Source organism: Ammospiza caudacuta, chromosome 18, assembly GCF_027887145.1.
Source record: "Ammospiza caudacuta isolate bAmmCau1 chromosome 18, bAmmCau1.pri, whole genome shotgun sequence".
Lineage (NCBI taxonomy): Eukaryota > Metazoa > Chordata > Aves > Passeriformes > Passerellidae > Ammospiza > Ammospiza caudacuta.
Window position 1 is genome coordinate 5494511 of NC_080610.1, and position 12778 is coordinate 5507288.

Consider the following 12778-nt stretch of genomic DNA (forward strand, 5'->3'; position numbering starts at 1 on the left):
ACTGTCAGAGGCTGTACTTACCCTCGTTGGAGTCCAAAGCTGTTTCCAGTTTCACAGGGAGAGAAATGGAGACTCTCTAATTTGTGCAGATAGTTGTTCCTTGTGATCTTTTACAGGGCTAGGTGTAACTGCCTGCTGAACGCCAGTGAGTTTGCTTCCAAAAGGAGAGGATTCTGACAAAAGACTTGGTGGCAGGTGGAGCTCATAGCAGACTGCAGATTCAGGCTGAGAAATTCCAACTTAAATATTTTTAGTACAGGCCTGAGAGTCAGATTTGTTTTCTATTCTGATATAATACGGACTTGCCATGGTATGTTGTGCTGTTCAGGGCTGCATCTCAGTTCTCCATTTCTGAAAGGTACATTTCTTTTGTGCTGTCAAGGAAGTGTGAATGTTAGGATGAGCATTCTGATTTGTGAGCCTTGTTGGGATTCAGGTGCAGTGGCTGCAGACTTCACTGCCTGCAGTTGCTGCAGGCCACAGCCAGTTCTATCAATACAAAATGGAATATGTGGAGATTGAGGTTTAGGGTGTGGAACTGTGACAGCTGCGACTGAAAAGCTTCCATGTGCTAAGTGCTGTAACTTGTGTGTGGGAACATCATCTGAGGACAGTGGTACTGAAATCAAACAGCCTGAATCCCTGGAGGCCAGGAGCTGGAGTACTGGGGAAGGCTGGTAAGTTTTACAGATCACCCTGTGATCCTTCTCTTGTGCAATCTCCAACTTCTCTGTCCAGTGAGCAGAGCCCAGCTTTGCTCTTCAGCATTGTGCAAACGTTGAGGTCAGATCAGCTTTTGCACACGCTGTGTCACAGGATGTGCCACAGCTGTGATGTACAAACCCTTGACAAACTTTTCCTCATTCTCCTGAAGACTGTTCATGGAGCAGTGAAAGAATTTTTTGTGCTTCTCCAGCTTTGGAAATGGTTTCCTGTTATTCAGGACTCTGCCAGCCCAGTGAATCTAGGTAGAAAGGAACCACACAAAGGATTATCTTCTATTTTAGCTTCACACAACCATGAATCTGGAGGCATCCAAGGCTTGTGTAGCTGCATCTGGCCTTCTCAGGAGCCTTTGGTAGCTGTGAAACTGAAAATATTTATTTGTTTGGTAAGGAACATGGAACATGAATTCAATTTTCAGCAGCCAGTCTTAGCATAAGGTGTTTTTTTCTTGGCATGAGCTGTTTGCTGCTCACAACTATAAACAGAGGGAAGTAAATATAAGATGTCTCTTTCCACTTCAGGTGTGGAGAAAACCATGCTATAAAAAAAGAAGATGCTGTATGTGGCAGGAAATAACCCTTCCTTCCATTCCAACCCCCTGATCTAGCACTTTTGGAAATGAGAAATAAATGGGAGGACACACCCTTGGGAGGGAGCGGCCTCTGAAAGTCTCTGTCCTCTATGCTGCCCTTGGATCTTCAGTGCCAGTAAGAGTTTGTTCTTCCTGGTGTTTCTGTTGGCAGCTTTTGAATGTGATAGGCAAGGCAGTGGAGTGCACAGCTGAGGTTAATTTGAAGAACTTCAAAAGGCTACACTTGGGTTTAGCAGCTTTTTGTCCAAAAAACAAAAAAACATATTCAAACCATATTTTGTTTCTCTGGAGCATTTTCCCTTCTGATAGGAGAAGGGACTTGAAGTACAAATCACTTTCAGTGTGAGGATGCTCAGCACACTTGTGACATATTGAGGAATATTTATCTCTGACCACTAAAGCAGTTGTGTACCTTGTGGGACTTCCATTATCTCAGCCATCTAATGAACTGTTCTGAGACAGGGGAAAGGGGATGGAAGTTTGGATCAGGAAGTTGGAGAAAGGCAGAATAACTGCATGTTTCTCTTTTGTAGGTGGTGGTTCATTTATCTCGCTCAGTTTAAGCTGGAGTCTAGTGTTCAGAGAGCTAAGTGGAAAAATTCTGGTCCTACAGGAAAATCATTTGTGGTTCCTTCACACAGCCTGGACTGTAGGCAGGGAGTGCTGTGAATTTGTTATTTCATCCAGGAAACTCTGCTGACTCAATCTTCAAGCACTTGTGGTGTCTCTCAGCCAGCATGCTGAGCTGGTGATCCCATGCCCTGTGGAACTGGTTAAGATCAGGTTACCTCCCTGCCAGCTTGGTGCTGTGAACAGAGCCAGCAGCCAAAGGATTTCGCAGCCTGTTGCATCCAGGATGTCAGGAGGTGGCTCTGAGGTGCTCCCCAAGGAATGGGGCTGTGGCTCCCAGGCCCTGCTGGTGCCAAGCTGCAGACTGGTCACTGGTTCTCCCACAGTGTCCTTGTGCCCTTGAGAGCCCTGCAGCTGCTGGGCTGCACAGGAACCTGCTGACTGCACGTGGTGCTGCCCAGCCTCCAGCACCCTCACCCTGCAGACAGACAGACAGACAGACAGACCACTGCAGCTCTGGGTGGCACAGAAATGCATTCATTTGCAAGAACATGGTGTGGGCAGGGAGGATCTAGTGGTGACATTAATGGTTTTTCAGCAGAGCCACACACAAATAGCCCTCCTGCCCATCTGGGGGATCTGGTAGAAGCTCTGAGCTCACATGATGGCTTCTGTTGGGTTTTTGTAGCACACAGAGTTGGCTTATCTCCACTTTTATGGTCAGGAGTCTGTCAAAATCTCACTCTTCAGCTCAACAGCACAAATGAGGCATCAGTGGGTGCATTGCACGTGCAGCCCTAGGGACTGAGCCATGTCCCAGTCCTGGGGCTGAAAAGCCAAAATTTAATGTCAGTGTTGGTTTGGGTGGAAGCAGCAGATAATGTCTCCAGAATAGGGAGTGTTTCAGCTGGAGATGTCTGCTGGCTGCATCTTTTCAGGCTGCCTTTTCTTCTGGTCTGCATCTGAGCTGCAGATGAATTATGGGAATCTGACAGGAGGGTAGGTGATTTCTTTCAACTAATGGCAGGATGGGCTGGATTTACAATTTGTGTTCTGGCCTAAGTTTTGAAAGTAGAACATTTCCATTTAAAGCAGAAATTTTATTCATTTACTTGAACAAGAGCTCAATTCTGCCATTGGTCTTTTTAATATATTTTCTAAAAGCTGCTTAAGTCATAGAATGGTTGGAGCTGTTCTTCCAAGAAACCTAATGAGTTTATCTAAAAAACTGAAACCAACACCTCAGCAAACTTTTATTGGATTAGTAAGTTGAATTAGTTTAGAAAGTATCTGGTGATCAGCAGGGCAAGTTCCAGGAACAGCCTGGGTTTGCATGCTGGGGAAGGGAGGATCCCTGGGCCTTTCCCTTACACTGGCAGTGCATGATGGTGTCAGCTCTGCTGGAACTACAGCCAGAGCACTCCAGGGTTTGCAGTTCATCCCCAAAAATGCAGTGAGTAGTTACTGATAAACAGTTCCTGAAATTGCTTCACACAGGCTGCATTTGCACACCCTTTTACAGCCCCAGGCTTGGGGTGGTAGCAGTGCCTGTTAGCTGTGACCAGTTAGTTGGCCACAAGCTCTGGAATAAACTCTCCAGCTTGGGTCTCAGTGGTTGGGAAAGGAAGCCACAGTCCCTGCTGCAGCTGCTCATGCAGACCACATCTCACACTGCAGTGTCTTTCTTTGTTTGGATGTTTGCTGATAGTGGTCAGGGCTGGGTGCATGTGCTGCTGTGCCGGGCCAGGCTCACTGCTGTGGCTGTCAGTGCTCCAGTTCTGGCACAGAAGGGATTCAGGGTGGCTGCCACCCCCTGATTCCAGCAGCAGTTCTGGCTGTCACAGGATGGATCCTTGCTCAGTCTGTCTCTGCAGCCTGGGCTAGCCAGGCACAACTGCAGCTGGGAGGTTGCCTTTGCTTTTTGGGAGCACCCACACAAGTTTGTGAATCAGTGCTACAAATGCAAAATTTGGCTAATTTTAAGGGGCAGTTTTGATCTGAAAGTAGAGAGAAGCTTCAGAATATTAATGGTTGTTGTCTTTACTGTAATTTACCATGCCACATATTGATATTAGTTTGGACATTTGTTTAGTTAAGCAGTGACACAAGACATGACTTGCAGCAATACTTTGATAGTGAGAAAGCACAAGGCTTTAAACATTAGTACATTAAAGAGAGAGCTGAGTGATTTTACTGACCATGCAATCTGAACTTTCTCTAAGCAGGTCTGGGCAATGTGAAGTAAAAATCCCAGTGGCTGCTCTGTACTCATACTCCAGCAGTTGTTAGGTCTGGAAAATGACTTACCTTTTGTGGCTTGGATTTTTGTGTATCTTAAATAACAATCTGCCCCTGCTTCACAAGAAAGCTGAGCACTTTTGTGTGTCCTGTGTTCTAACCACTTTCTTGACATATTGATTACATTTTGGAAAACTTTTAGATGTCATCTCAAAATGTCTTAGACAGTAAGCCAGACTATTTCACATCTTTCTATATATGTGAGCTGGAGAACTTGAGGATTTTAAGAGCATATAATTGCACTTTGAGTTTTTAAGGTCTCATTTTGAATGTAGTCTTTGTATTTTCTTGCTTTTGTAGTCTCTGATCTTTTTACATTTAAAAGCATTGATTTAAACCTGTTAATAAATGTCTTTTACCTGGAAGTCAATGCCTTTACCTGTTCTTGATTTTCCTATTTCTGATAAGGCTCTTCCATTTTGCTGAGAAAAATCAAAATGGGAATTCCTGCCATCAGTGTTTGGGGCTCCCCACACCTTCTGCAGTCGAACTCCAGGGCAGTGAGAAGCCCTAGCAAGGCTCCAGCAAGTGTTCTTGATGCAGGTCTTGTAGAGCACTGCAAATATTTCTTTTGAAAGGCTGTTTAATAGGATAAATATACCCAGGCTCCCCATTCCTCTGCAGTTACTCATAAGGTAAAACTGTCATGCCAGGGATTGGGTTACTGCCTTGAGCTGTCTCCCTCTATGTGAGCTGGAGCTGCATTTACTCCTGGAGGTGCTGGGGAGACTTATTTGAACCTAATGAGATTTTTAAGATTTGCATTCAGGGGTTTTGCAAAGAGGCGTCTCAGATGAGGCTGCAAGCTCAAACTGCAGTTCTGGAAATGCAATTCCTTTCCCCTCACTCTCTCAGGGGACAGCAAAATCAAGGATTTGAATTCAGCATCTTGCAGGTATTAAGAAAAAAGGGCTGAAGAATGGTGTGTGATTATGCCAGTGAGAGGTCTGCAGTTTGTCTGATGCCAAGAGAGACATGATTAGCATGTAAAGTCCATCTCATTGAGAGCTGCCCTTAGGGCTGTCTTCATTTTTATTTCTATTTGCCCATCCTCTAGGAATCCTCTGCTGCCTAAACCAGGAAAACTTGCAGCACTTCTACTTATTTGGGTAAATAGAGGCAGGGGGAAATAGGGAGGTGCAGGTACCTGTTCTGTGCAGCTGCAGCAGAGGAAATTCTGTAGTTTGTGCTCTGACATCTCATCCTGATTCCCCAGTGTGCTGTGTCTGGGCTGTCAGGGACATGTGGCACCAGAGATGCTGGGGAGATGGGACTCTGTGGCTGAATGCATTTGCTGTGTGCTGGCTGGGTGAGGAATCCTGTCTCCAGTGCTACTCACTTTCCAGATGTCTCCTGCAAGAGGCAGAGCTACAGGCAGTCTGTGGTTTGATACATGTGCAGATGTGGCTTTCAGCTGTTGAAAATGAAAGGCTGATATCTGAGGCATTTGAAGTATCTTGCTTCAGTTATGCTTCCATTTCCTCCCCAGCAGTAGATGAGATGGGGAAGAAAATTGACCACCATCCTTTTGATCTACTCACTGTCTTGATAATGCTGTGATTTGCTGTGTCAGCATGGCTTAATAATCCTCAGTTGTTGAGAGAGATGAACTGCATATGGAAATCCTTTCTCCGGAGGAAAGCAAATTTAGATTTCTCTAAATTGCCTCACTTAAAAAAAAAAAAAAAGGAAAAGATAAATTCCAAACCGCTTATGAATAGTGGAAAATTATTTACTGCTTGAGGAAGAATTAGCATTGAAAAGCTGCTTGATGTCAGTTGGCAAATGTGAATTTGTCGATGCCTTGTCATGTAGGTTTTTTCAGAATTAATCCATGATGTGTTCTGCTTCAGTGTCACCTTAATCCAAGAGCATTTCTGAAATGCACAGGAAAGGGGAAGTGAACAAAGTATGCTTTGATATGCATGGGAAGACACATCTAAATATATAAATATCTATTTTTCTTTTTAGTCACTTTAAAGGGGCTGAGTCCAGCTCAAATTCCTGGAAAGGGGTGTTGGTGTGTGCATCAGTACAAAGGGTACCTCTTGCTGTTGCAGACTGCAGAGCAGTGCTGTGCTCCCTGGGCTGGTGTTGCTGCTGTGTCAGGCAGAGCTGGGCTGTGGGAAGCTGAAGAATGTGCCCCTGGCTGCTCAGAGGATGCTGCATCTGCAGGCAGCGAGTGCTGACACGCAGCCATGCCGAGGGAGCCTGCCCTGGAGCCCCTGGAGTGCCGGAGCTCCTCTGGGCCCACAGAGCTGTGGGCTGGGGAGATAGCACAGGAATGTGCACTGCAGAGCTGGGAATTTTCAGTGCAGCTTGAACTGGTAAATGGGGCTCAGCCTGAGGATTTGTCCTGCTCTTCTGCCTTGCTGCTTTGCTGGTAGAGGGATGTTTTGTGAGTGGTTCAGTGCACTGGACATCAGTGTGAGAGTTCTTGTCCTGAGCTGTTGAAATGACCAGCAGAGCTTTGCTTTTGCTGGGAATTACCTTGAAGCAAAGCAGTTGGTATTAAAGGGCTGCTTGTATATACCTAATTAATGTGCAGAATGGTGTGGAGCATTTGTAGACCAGAATACCAAGGACCTCTTAGTTAATAATGATCTTTGGCAAAAGTGAGGAAAGGGAGAGAGGAGCAAACTAATGTCCCTGCACCTCCAGGTGTCTTGGAGTGCTTTTTAGTGGTAAAGGTGTCTGATGTGGCATCATTCTTTAACTGTCCCTCCTCCACAGGAAAATCTTTGTAGAAAACCCACCTGAGTTCAAACAGCAATGTCCTCCCATATGGGGAGGATGTGGTTTGAGCAGCCCTCAAGACTAAATGTGATTTCAATTGAGTATGTAATTTTTGGGTTGTCCAGTGGAGGGGATTGAGTCTCTGTCCTTCTGTTTCATGTTTTCACACAGCTTTGCCAGGTGGCTGGCCAGGTTACCTGAGCCTGTGGAGGACCAGCTGTGCTTATGCTGAGGTGCTCAGTGCTGCAGTGCACAGGGATTTAGGGTTTTCTTGGCTGTGTAACTGCTCCAGAGTAGCCATGACAAGCAGGAGTGTCCAGGTTGGTGGTGTTATAGCAAGTTTCCCTTTTGCACCCTCCTGAGAAGCACTCTGTGAATGGAGTGGAAAATACAGATTTCTGTATGCACAGCCCATAGATAGCTGACCCCTACCGAGTCTTTGGAAACTGGGGTGATTCTGCTCCGTGCACGTCTCTGAGCTGACATTTTGTCTGTGGGTTGTGTTAGTGGCTTCTTGTAGTGAGAGTGGAGAGAGGGGTGATCCTGGGGAGGAGCGATGGTTTGAAGGTCCGTTATAACTCTGGTTTACTTTACTGCTACAAAATGGTTAAATCTATTCTCTTGAGATGACTACATGTATAATCTTCATCCTCGGGAGGCTGTGCCTCCTAGAGCCGTGTCTGTGGGTTCCAGAGAGTATTTGGGGCAGCGGTGAGGCTGTGGTGGGTCAGGGTGTGTGGCTCTTTCCGGAGCTCTGGGCGGTGGCTGCTGTGAAATTCGCCTCTCCGTGGGGAGGTGCAGCACACGTGGCGCCGCCGGGAGTTCCTGTGAGCCTGAAACAGGGACAGGCTCCCGGCTCTTGGGGGCTGAACAGGTGAGCTGGAGGCGCTGCCAGGCTGGGCACTGCCGTGCGTTTCGTCGCTGTCCCTGTGAGGTGTTGGTGGTGCCCTCTGATGGATGGTGGGCACGGGCCCGAGTCACTGCCTTGCGGTGGCACAGTCTGCTGCTTCCCACGGGCTGATTCACACGTCCCGCAGCACTGTCCCTCAGGGGTCACCTTGGGCAGGAACACTTCATTACCCACTAAATCGATCGAGACTGTAATATTTCTATTTAAGCATTTAATATTCCATTTAAGGAGCAGTCACTGTTGTGAACTCAGTGCTGTGACAAGAGGTGCAGCACAAGGCACAGCATCCCTGTCACAGTTCATCAGGTTACAGATGCTGGTCCCTTTTGCAAAAGAGAGAGTGATGCATCTTTTTCTGTTAATAAATCTCCATTCTTTCCCCTCATCTCTTATCTCATATTGTCTTCTACTAGTTGTACAAATCCTAAATGAATGCACAGTGCTTTGGGACCTCTTGGGATGAAGTGCTTAATGGAAAACAAAATGTTAATCCCTTTGCTTAATTTTTGGTTGGGTTTTGAGTAATAGCCTCAAGTCACGCTCTGGAACTCCTTGGGCTGACCTCCAGGGGACGGACCTGCAGCCCGTGCCTGTGCATTGGGGAATCGCTTCCCTCTGGCAGGATGATGGCTTTGGGGTGGGACGGTGCCGCTGCCCCTCTCACCCTGCCCTGGCCGGGGACGTTCTGCTGCTGCTGCCGGGCCCTTTGAACGGGCGCAATTTCGCATTTCAGCAGAGTTTCAGAGAGCTGTGGTTGTTGATGAGATTGGATCCGGGAACAGCGACGGGGAGGAACGTGAATGGGGAAGATCTTCCCTCTGTCATGGCTGTGAGCCTGGAGGAGCGGGGGCACAGGGAAGGGAGGACAGGGGACTGCAGATTTGGGGGCCGAGCAAGCACTGAGCGAAATCCTTTCACATCGGGAAACCGGTGTGTGAGCGCCTTTGCTGTCCCGCCCGCTTGGGGTGGTGCCTTCGTGCAGCTGCTTCGATATCAGTTGTAAAGTTGGAGTTTAGTTTGAGTAACCGAGTAATTCCTCTCCGGCCTTTTCTCCTCCCTCCGCTTTCCGTTCCTCGGCTTTGCCTTGTTTGCTCAAGTCAGGAAGAGGGAGGGCATGGGGGCGGTTAATCATTAACCTTAACTCCTTCACAGCCATGGGGCTCAGTGCTCCTGGCATTTCCAGACCTCCCTTCTTCCGCAGACCTGTAAAAGTAAATCAGTGCGTGTAGCCGAGCTCACTGTGTGTGTGCCATCAGCAAAAGGCAGTGGGTGTCTGTCCCATGATCAGCAGCACAGAGAGGAGCCGAGCAGGGCAGTGTCTGTGGTGAGATGGTTACAGCTGCTGCTCCTGCACTGAGGGCTGGTGGAGGGTGGAAAAATGGTTCGCGTCCCCTCTGCAGGGCCGGAGGAGCCCAACACCCTCACGGGATTTTCACTTCCTGGTGGAGTTTGAATTGCCTTTGTCATTGGAGGGGAGAAGCAAAAACCACTCCTTCTAGGCAAGCACTTCTCTGGGAGGTGGTGTGCGTGAAACCTCCAGTCGCAGGACCTGCCTGACTGTAGGGATTGCGGTTGATCGGCAGTTCCCTGCAGGTATGTGCCTTTCACTCTGCAGCCCACCAGCTGTTCCTTTGCTTGAAAAGAAGATTCAGTTCATTTTTCCCCAGCTGTGGAATACTTGTCTCCCTTCAGAGAATCTGCTTCTGGGATATTTTGGTCCCTTTAGGGAGATAGATCCTGTGACTTTAATGGTTTGGAGCATCTTTGGTGTATAGAAATAATTTAACATAGCATTTAATTTGCTAATGGCTGTATTCTACTCTCTGAGTGCAGGACTGCTTATTTTTTCTTTTGTGATGCTTTGGTTTTTTGAAAAGAGTGAATATAAAAGCAGCACCTTCCTCATGTTGTAATTCAATAATACTGTCCTCTTCCAATACGTTTTCCTGAAGGCTTGCTAGCTGCATTGGCTGCTGTGGAGTGCTGTGCTCAGGAAGTGGCTCAGGGCTGGCAGGTGCTGCCTGGGGAGCTGTGGGCAGCCATTAGTGTGAGCAGTTGCTCAGTTGCTATTCTGGTGCCACCAGCTCCTTGTGACCTGGTGGGGGACACTGCAGGGTGGCCACACTCAGGCTGAGCCCCTGTGCCCAAACCTGAGTGTCAGGTACCTGCTGTGTGCAGAGGGGTTCTGCTGAGTCTCTCTGGGGACAGCAGGGTCTGTGCAGGGGGAGGGGAGATCCCGGGGGGGTCACAGTGTCCCCTCCCAATTCTCCTGAAGCGTATTCTATTCCTGTTTTCTGGCTGAATTCCACATCTCCAAAGGGACCTGCCGGATGTGTCCTGATGTCTCCAGTGAGCTGACTCCTCTCTAACAGCCTTGCTGAGGTGTGCACTGGCATTGCTGCCCCAGTGGAAAGCTGGGCCCGTGGCCAGCGAGGCTTTCTTTGGAAAGTGAGTGCAGCACAGACCTGCAGGCGCTCACTGGAGTTTCCCCTGCAGGAACTGCAATGGGCTCTGCAGGGTGGGCACACGGGCTGGAAGGTCCAGCAGGTCAGGATTTGCCTTTGAGTCAGCCCAGAGGAGTGCAGGGTTGGGAATGGGCAGAGGATACATTTGCAGGGAGAAATCCAGAAGGCTGGGAATGCCATTTTATGCCTAATATCTGATGGGACTGTGAGATTTTTGAGAAGTGCTAACTGTGTGATGTGGGTCTTCTGCCTGGCATGAGTGACTGTGTTTGTAGCTGGTGGAGGTTTTCCTTCTCTTGAGGAATTTGTGAGCAGTCTCCACCCATCTAGTTAAGAATAGAAGAAATGGCGTTTACCTGGCAGCTTCTGGAAACTTGTTAACTGTTTGTATGATGTACTGAGGGGATTTTTGTCGGGAGAACTGAAATACATCCTCCTGCTGCTCTGATGGACCTCTCTGAGCATTTCATGCTTCTTCCCTGCCTTGGGCTCTGGAGAAAACACCTCCTGAGATCTTGTTTCCTGCAGAAAGCAGTGCCTGCGGCCACAGTAAATGACTCTGTGATGATGTGGGGCCTGTAATTAGTCTGTGTCAATATCCTGTTGGAGTAAATCTCTGGACAGGCTTGCCTAGGTTGCACTTCTGCAGGGTACCGTGAAACTACAGGTTCCAGTTGTTGTGTGTTTTTCCAGTTAAGGCAAAAATCTGAGACTGACACAGCTTTTCTGGCTGCTTTGCTACATGTTGGTGTTTTCTTTGTAGTACAAGTTAGATTAACTCGTTCATTCCTGAGCAGCAGTAGTGTTTTTAAAGGCATTTGGTAGATTACCCAAGATGAAAAGTCCTCCTAAAAAACTTCTGACACAGATACATTAAATGAGAAGAAAGAGAGAAAGCTCTAGTCCAGGTTTTTACCATTTTGTTGGGTTGTTTTGCTTTCCTGCAGACGCCTTACTGGCAGACCTGGAATCAACCACCTCTCATATCTCCAAACGCCCAGTGTTTCTCACGGAGGAAACTCCTTACTCCTACCCAACTGGAAACCACACGTACCAGGAGATTGCTGTGCCACCCCCGGTGCCCCCACCGCCTTCCAACGACGCCCTGAATGGCACCGTGATCGACCCCTCAGAGCAGTGGCAGCCCAGCACACCCAGATACGGCCACCAGCAGGTGAGTGGGGCTGTGTGGGTGGGAGGGTGCTTGTTTTGTGAGTGCAGGGTCTCAGCAAAGTAAGGAGGAGGAAATAGGGAGAAGTGAGGATGGATTTGGCTGTGGAGCAGGGAAATGGGGGGGAGCTGGGTGTTTTTATTAGAATTAACTGGTTGGAGCAAATGGCAGAAAAGAATTTGAAAGCCATCGTCATTGTGCTGACAAAATGGTGGTGTGATGAGATTAGTGTTACTCATCTGTCTTGAGCCTGTGGAAGGCAGACTGGGGGTTTCCAGCACAAATCTGTGACTCATAGGCAGGTCTGAAGTAAGGGGAAAACTGTTCCTGGTGTAGCCCATCTGATAGAGACTGGCTTGACTAAAGAGCAGATAATTTATTTTGTTCTGCCTTGTCAATGCATGGGTTTGTAATGCAGTAGTATATATATTTGTTTTGTATTCTCTGTTTCCAATGCAAATCTTGTTTCCACAGCCTCAGTCCCAGTCTCCTATATACAGCTCTAGTGCCAAAAGCTCCAGTGCCTCCGTTCCTAGAGACGGGCTCAACTCTCCTACTCCCCGTGCCAGTGAAGAGGAACACGTCTACAGGTATCCTGTCCCTTTTGAGATAAGCCTGACTCACAACTTGAGCTTGCTGAGGGTCAAGCTGCTTTCTATAAGTGGAAACAAACACTGCTCTCCGTGTGTGTTACATTGCTTTGTGTCAGTTTTGATTGCCTCTTTTGTAACACACCACTGTAACTTTCATACTCACTTCAAACTTTGACCTGGCCCTTGGGCTTGCTCAGCTGCAGGAGGTTAAGGATCCATCAGACACAGCAGGATCTGGATTGTGTTGTGAAGGATATGATCCAGACACAAGTGACAAATCCACCCCCCTGCTAAAGAGCACAAAAGTTCTTCAGGAGGTGGATGGCCTTGGGGTTATTTTTCCCTGGGAACTCAGTACTTGTGGTCTGGGGTGTTGTGCAGGGACTTGAGTTTTCAGGTAAATTCAAGCTTCTTAAAAGTTCCCTCTCAGTAGGTGATTGACAGATAGCAAGTTCACATTTGCAAAGGCAGCTGCTCTCACTCTGAGAGGTTGGAGGAGTAGCCTGCACAGCAGGACAGACCTTTCTGCTGATATAGGGATGAGTGCTGTCAGAAATTCATCCTAGGCACCTTTTTACACTTTGGAGATTGGTATTTCTTTGGAGTCATAATCGAACCATGCCAGCTCTTTCTGCTGAGCAGGAAGTTGCTTCCAACCAGAACTAATTCTGGTTAGAGCTCAGCTCCTCTCTGGGCAGCCTAGCCAGAGGTGGTCCA

The 12778-nt window shown here is 47.8% G+C and overlaps 1 protein-coding gene across 1 annotated transcript in view; it reads left to right on the forward strand.

Annotated features, from left to right (window-relative positions):
• Positions 1–12778, forward strand: part of PXN (paxillin) — a 41969-nt gene that overhangs the window by 12627 nt on the left and 16564 nt on the right. The window contains exons 2-3 of the mRNA XM_058816431.1: positions 11245–11471; positions 11943–12058. Of these exons, the coding sequence (XP_058672414.1) occupies positions 11245–11471; positions 11943–12058 (343 nt within the window). The remainder of the gene's footprint in view (positions 1–11244; positions 11472–11942; positions 12059–12778) is intronic.